Source organism: Sceloporus undulatus, chromosome 6, assembly GCF_019175285.1.
Source record: "Sceloporus undulatus isolate JIND9_A2432 ecotype Alabama chromosome 6, SceUnd_v1.1, whole genome shotgun sequence".
Classification (NCBI taxonomy): domain Eukaryota; kingdom Metazoa; phylum Chordata; class Lepidosauria; order Squamata; family Phrynosomatidae; genus Sceloporus; species Sceloporus undulatus.
Genome location: NC_056527.1, coordinates 114294470 through 114301653, shown reverse-complemented (window position 1 = coordinate 114301653; position 7184 = coordinate 114294470). Strand labels below are relative to the sequence as shown.

The 7184-nt window shown below is 43.2% G+C and overlaps 1 protein-coding gene across 4 annotated transcripts in view; it reads left to right on the top strand.

Moving 5' to 3' along the window:
* The window catches only part of SLC7A7 (solute carrier family 7 member 7), an 18272-nt gene extending 11094 nt beyond the window's left edge, over positions 1-7178 (top strand). For all 4 annotated transcript variants that reach the window (XM_042476423.1, XM_042476422.1, XM_042476424.1 and 1 more), the window contains 5 exons: positions 1383-1508; positions 2583-2727; positions 3684-3807; positions 4233-4336; positions 5788-7178. In XM_042476423.1, the coding sequence (XP_042332357.1) occupies positions 1383-1508; positions 2583-2727; positions 3684-3807; positions 4233-4336; positions 5788-5902 (614 nt within the window). In that variant the 3' untranslated portion in view covers positions 5903-7178. The remainder of the gene's footprint in view (positions 1-1382; positions 1509-2582; positions 2728-3683; positions 3808-4232; positions 4337-5787) is intronic.
* The last annotated feature ends 6 nt before the right edge of the window (positions 7179-7184 follow it).

Below are 7184 nucleotides of genomic sequence, written 5' to 3'. Positions count from 1 at the left end.
ACACACACACACACACACACACACACAGTCGCCCATTGGAACTCATGGGGGATCCATTCCGGACCCATAATTGATAATGCACATCCTTGCAGATAGCCCTGGATACTCCAGAAAAAACTGCCTTTTTCTGTAGAGCTTATGGAGTTGTTTGGAGTACTGCCCCCTCCCCCCCACCAAAAGCCTGAACTACTCTGAATCCCATGCGTCGGGATCACATTCTGTCCACATAGAATGATGGCTATTTTTTTTATCACATAGACAATCCCTATGTCTGGAAAAGCAACTTTCCCAATCTTTTTAATCTGTTTGCATCTCTTTAATTCATCCAGCCATCTTGACTGCTAATGGCCATTTCTCAGCATCTACTCTCTCTTGCCAATAGGACCAAGAAACAGAAACCATGGTAGAAGGTATAGATAAAAAGTCCAGGCCCCTGCAAATAGGTCTGGGCCACATGTCTCTCATTAGTTGTCTGTGGGATCAATGTAAACAGGAGCATTGTAGTCAGCTGCACTGCTGGGAAGAGGACTTAATGCTCCCAGGAAAACTGGGTATGCCAGAAATCTAACCTCTTCAGCATAGACAACCGTAATCCTATATAAGCAAACAATTGTGTGTGAAGGCATCTCATTACAAGGGTGTAGGGTGGAGGAGGATGGGCTGACCTCCAACATGCTTTGATCTAGGCCGTCTTCTCCCCACAACACACACAGATTATGCCTTTCAGATATGTTGGACTACAACCCCAATTTTCCACTGTTCTCCACATCTGGAGAGCAACAGGCTGGGAGAAGGCAGACTAGACACTGGGATCAGTTGTGTCCTGGTGTGTAGATGTCTCATTTTTGTGCTTCATTGTAAGCCTTTTAAGGTTTGTCAGTGTAGCTGAGTTGCATGCATGTGTTGTATGCCTTCAAGTTGTTTCCAATTTATGGCGACCCTATCACAGGGTTTTCTTGGCAGGTTTCTTCAGAGGGGGTCTGCTATCTCCACCCTCTGCGACTGAGAGAGTGTGACTTGCCCAAGGTCACCCAGTGGGTTTTCATGGCTGAACAGGGATATTAATCCTGCTGTCCAGAGTCATAGTTCTATGCTGAAACCATTATACCACACAACCCCTGATATAATAAATGTATTGCAATGGGAGCAATTGCAGGGACAGCCCCATTCCTCACTTTTCCCTATGATCATCCATCCAGAAATCTCAGGCCCTGCTGGGAAGATAGTCTTGATTTGTCAACCCTAGTGTCAATCTTTAGGAGGAAGGATTAGTGGTGAGGGAGAGGATTCAGCTTATCTTCTCTTGTTTAGACTTCAGGAGCTTCAAGTGGAAGCTGATACTGTTTTCGGGTCCATTGCCTTGGTGTGATTTTCTCTTCTAGGCTTACTCACTTTTGTGAACTGCGCTTATGTCAAATGGGGCACTCGGGTGCAGGATCTGTCTACCTACGCCAAGGTGCTAGCTCTCATTGCTGTCATCATTGTCGGCATCATCCGAATTGGACAAGGTACTAAACACCCATCTCTGCAACTTGCAGTTTCGCATGCCTTCAGGTTTAGTCATGATGTAGTATTTTCAGTTTTATGGAATCATTCTTAACCTTCATTGTATTTCAAGATGTAGGCCTCTCAGGCCATTCTACAGCAAAAAAACTGACAGTGACCAGCCCCAAGCTGCAAAGTGGGTAATGAACACAGATCCAAATGCAGGCTCCCAGTTGTGGTTTCTGCCTCTCTTTGTTTTTGGGGCTTGCTCACACATCAATATTTTTCCATTTAGTGACTGTAAGTATCAAGTGATGGTTTGCATAACGCTGATATCTTGCTACAGATAGCGGTCGAGTTCTGGACACCTCAGCCTGCTGCCATACTGCAGAATTAGTGCAGTTTGACACCGCTTGAACTGTCATAGGCTCTATGCTGTGGAATCCTGGGATTTGTAGGTTGTTGTGGCACCAGAGCTCTCTGATAAAGAAAACTATATATCTCATAAAACTTCAAATCTCAGAATTCCATAGCATAGGGCCATGGCAGTTAAAGTGGCATCAAACTGAATTAATTTCACAGTGCAGATGCAGCCCAAGTTTAAAAAGGATATTATGGCAAAAATTCTGGAAACCAAGTCCTGTAAAGAACAGTTGAGGGAATTAGGTATAGCCTGAACACTGAATGGTGATATGATAACTATCTTTAAATAAGAGCTGTTTTGTCAAAGATGGATCAAATATGTTTTTGGCTTCTCCAGAAGACAACACATGTGCCATTGGATTAAAGTTACAAGAAAGGAGATTCCAACTATACATTAGGAAGACTTTCATTAGGCAAGAGTTATTTGATAATGGAATAGGGTATTTTGGAAGGTTATGGACTCTCCTTCATTGGAGATTCTTAAGTAGTAGTTGGATGGTCACCTCTTAGGGATGGATTTCTCCATTGGCAGGGGGCTTAACTTGATGACCCTTCATGTCCCTTCCAACTCTGTGATTCTGTGAAAACATCATTTCACAAAGGCATAGCATGGTGATGATGATGATGCATGGGCTGGTTTATTCATTTATGAGAATTCATCTCATTCCTCACAGGACATTCTGAGAACTTTACAGACTCTTTCGAAGGATCCTCTTGGCATGTGGGGAGCATTGCTTTGGCACTCTACTCCGCACTCTTCTCTTACTCTGGATGGGACACACTCAACTTCGTCACTGAAGAAATCAAGAACCCTGAAAGGTCAATGTCTGAAATGCATGAGTGTGTTGCTGTAACTTGGGGGGGGGGGCATGTTTTTTCCCTGTTCTCGGCTAGTGAGGCCACTGTGGTATGGAATGAAGCCACCGGCCCACATTGGACAATGCCAGTGATGACCCTGAGGAAAAGCAATATTACTCTCACTCATGTCATGACCTTAAAAGTTTGTGCTTTGCATCAGAAAATTGGGAGGGGGACTAACCTCAAGCAATGTCCCCTTTTCCACCTGTCTTGAGGGTTGGGATTTTAGTTGGACTAGCTATCCCAATGACACTGACAGTAGATTTCTCCATACTTTCCTCCCAGTGACATTCACATGAGTGGGCTTTGTTTGGAATAAACTCATGTGGAGAGTGGCTGCCATCGAGTGGCTAATCTCTGCCATTACAACAGAGCTAGAAGGTTGCGTGGAAGGATCTAGGATACCTGTGTTTCACTCAAGTGGCAAAGAAGACACTCAAATGCAAAATAAAGCATATTACAGTTTGCAGAGCAAAACATAATTGGAAATCTAAAGGTCGGGTTTTGCTTGGAAATCAGAGAGAACTTGGTACAAATATAAAAAGAGCAATAGGGAGTGGCATACTTTTCCTCGAAGTGAATCTTTACAAGAACAGAAATAGACTTATACTTTCTGCTTAGCTGGAGCAGATTATTTTTTAAAAAAAATCCTAATATTTCCACATTTCAATATTCTTTTATAATGTAAATTAACTTAAAAATAGAGGAGTGCACTGAGCTGTGTAGGATACTTAGGTATCAGGGAATCTGGAAGCAGTGGATTCTGGGAGCTGGACTTAGATCAGAGAGGATTTTAGGGAGCAGTTTTTTAGGGATTTAGACTGCTCACCTGATAATCCTGAGTGTGACTGGGGTGTTGGAAGGTATTAGTTGTTTGATGGAGGGGACTTAACTTATCTCTCTCTGGCATTCCTCAGAAACCTGCCACTCGCCATTGGCATCTCTATGCCCATCGTCACAGTGATCTACATCATGACCAATGTGGCCTATTACACAGTGCTGAGCAAAATGGAGATATTGTCAAGTGATGCTGTGGCTGTGGTTAGTATCACTCCTCTTCATGTCCTGTTGAAGAGATAGGCAACCTTGGTGGATTCAAGGACAGTTTTTTTTCCCTTGGGACCCTCTGGGAACTGCAAAGACTGCCAAAAATTGAGGTGGTGAGAAAAAAAAGCAAAACTAATTAGCCAGAAATTTGGGGGTGGGTTTGAAAAACTGGTATTTTCTGATACTTGGCAGTGTTGTGGGTGGGGGGTACTACAATATATTTAAAAGCTGAATGGCCACACCTGGTGGCATTCAGAGAGCAATTCAGTCTTTTTGGGAGCCTGAAAACATCAAAGGCCACAAAAACATCCTGGAGGAATCCCACATTCCCCACCCATGTTCTCCTAAAGTGCTTATCTTTATACTAGAGCCCTTCTTCTCTAACAGGTCATTTAGCATTCATGTGCTTTTCCTTCCAGACCTTTGGTAATCAAGTTTTTGGAGTCATGCAATGGGCCATCCCACTTGCTGTAGCCTTGTCCTGTTTGGGAGGCCTTAATGCCTCAATTTTAGCAGCTTCCAGGTAACCTCTCTCTTTTTTCCTCTCTCTGTTTTCCATACGTGCATTCTCCCTGCTTTAGAACTCCCTCCAAACTTATTTTTGAGGTCCTCTCGCTTCTATTGGGTCCTCTAAGACACCATTTTGTATAAACAGCAGTTGTGGCAACATAAGAAAAATTTTGTGGAAACTAATCTTTGGAATTTGCAATTTTCTGATTTTTTAAAACTGAGATACCATTTTGTACACAAGTGCCAAAGCCCAGTGGGTGATGTGAATTAACAGCAGCTCAGAAATAAATTCTTTCTACTGGCTCACAGAGGCGTATAGTACTGAAATTGGTTAGTGGATCCCAGCTCCTTTTCTTTATGAAAGTTCAGTTACCATTAAAATACTATATTTATTTATTTAGGTATTTATACCCCACCCTTCAGCCCTAATGGCTCTCAGGGCGGCTATATACAAACCACAGAACAGCACAGCACACCATTCAAAGCCAATCCTGACCAGTATCTAAAAGTCTGATGGCATAAGAATATTTTGACTTGCTGTTGGAAGGAGAGCAAAGAGGGAACCATCCTAAGCCTCCCCGGGAGAGTACCAAAGTCTGGGAGCAACCATTGAAAAGGCCCTCTCTTTTGGTTGAGAGAGCGAATTAAACTTGAACTCTCTCTAGAAGCCAAAATGACTGAAGTTGAAAGCTTTCATGGCCGGCATCCATAGTTTTTTGTGGGTTTTTTGGGCTATGTGGCCATGTTCTAAAAGAGTTTGTTCCTGACATTTCACCAGCATCTGTTCTCTGAAGATGCCAGCCACAGTTGCTGGTGAAACGTCAGGAACAAACTCTTCTAGAACATGGCCACAGAGCCTGAAAAACCCACAAAAAACTATGGCTGAAGTGAAGCTGTCTTACTTTGGACACACTGGGCCCAAACAGACAGGCCAAAATAAAGCTGCTTTGGGTCACTTTGGAGGTATGCTGTTTAAATGATGCATTCATCCTAGGAGGTCAGAAGCTATGCCAAAGCCACACTCCAGTCCTAATGACTGCAGCATAGCATCGGTGCAGCTTCTGGCCTCTTAAGATGTGTGTGACATTTAAACAGCATACCTCCAAAGTGACTCGAAACAGCTTTATTTTGGTCTGGCTGTTCGTTAGACATCTCATTGGAAAAGATGAGAATGCTGGAAAACCTGAAGGAAGTAGGGAAAGAGGGAGGACCACACTACAGGTGTATTGATTCAGTGGCCTTGGGTTTGTGAGACCTGAGCATGGGAGCTGATATCTAGGGTTTATGAAGATTTCTCATTCATAGGATTGTGATAAGTCAAAGCCAATTTAATGGCACATAACAACATTTTGCATAAGAATGCCCTTTCCTCTCAGTTCCCAGGCTAGTCTTGATCATAAGCTTGAGACAATTCTCTTCCATCTCAGCCAGCATTTTCCCCTCACACTTGCTCATTCTCCACAGGTTGTTTTTTGTTGGCTCCCGAGAAGGGCACCTGCCTGATGCCATCAGCATGATTCATGTCTGGCGGTTCACTCCTGTGCCAGCCTTGCTCTTTAATGTAAGTCTCATGGGATGAAGGGAGGGGGACCCAGCCTTCATGGTGTGCGGAGGGGAACCAGCCTTTAAAAATATCTGTTTTTCCAATAGCTTCATAAGGAATGAGACAAACCACACTTAATGAAGGAAGGCTGCAAACCCTCCAGAGTATCAACTAAACTTTGCAACCTTTATTTCGTAGATTCCAATGGCAATTCTGTTCATTTTTACTCAGAAATGAATTCCTCTGTGTCAACAGCATAGGTAGACACATGCAGGCCTCACACTGCCATGGCTATTTATGTGGAACTCAGCTCTGCAGGGGAATCATTGACTCTACAGATATTCTTGGCTGTGATTCCAAGAAATCTTTCCCAATTCACCCAATTGTAAGGGATTGTTGAAGCTGTAGGTCTATACTTCCCGAATACCAAAGATTCCCCATTACTGCCTTTGACTCTTTAAAGTGTAAAACAGAAATCTATTTTAAAAAGTGACTTCAGAGCTAGTGTGGCAGAATGGTTAGAGTATTGGTCAGGAGCTTAGAAGATTTAGGTTCTAGTTCTCTCAGAGCTATGAAACCGACTGGGTGACCGATGGGCAAGACCTTCTCACACTGATCTACCTCACAGGATTGTTGTAGTGAGATTAAAGTAGAGGAGGAGGAGGATGTTATCTTCAGCTCACTGGAGGGAATGCACAATATAAATGTTACCAGAGCAACACATTTCCATTTTTTTTATTTTGCAAAAACTGTAGTTGGTGGGTACCTGCTTTGCAGTGGCTTTCTTTTGTGTATGAAATAATTTTCTAAAATGGTGTTTGCTCTACCCAACAATTCTCTGGTAGCAGCAGGAACCTATACCAGACGACATAGTTTTGACCTCTGGATTCTACAGCAGGGGACAGAAACACTGTAAAAATAAGGAGTTTAATATCTCTTGAATTAAGTAGTCTTTGAACCATCCCTTAAAGCAGTCCAAGTAAATGGCATAACTCAGAGGTATGTTTTTTTGTCCCAAACATTAATACTTTGATGGGCAGTGGATCAGGGTCTGCACATAACTGTCCAGCCTTCTTCCTTATCTCTACACAAGGCAAAAGAGATTCTAGCCTCTCCACATTGCTCATGCTGACCCCAATATATTACTTCACGAGGGAGATTAATCCGCTTCCTTCTGTCTTCTGAGGCTCCTTTGAAAGCAGAGCTAGCTCCAGAAATGCCACTGTCTTCCTGGCTTTCAGAGGTTCTCTCCTTGCTGAGGTGAAGAGAAAGGCAGACCCATCTCCACCCCAACAGCAAGAGTTTGGTGGCTTCTCCT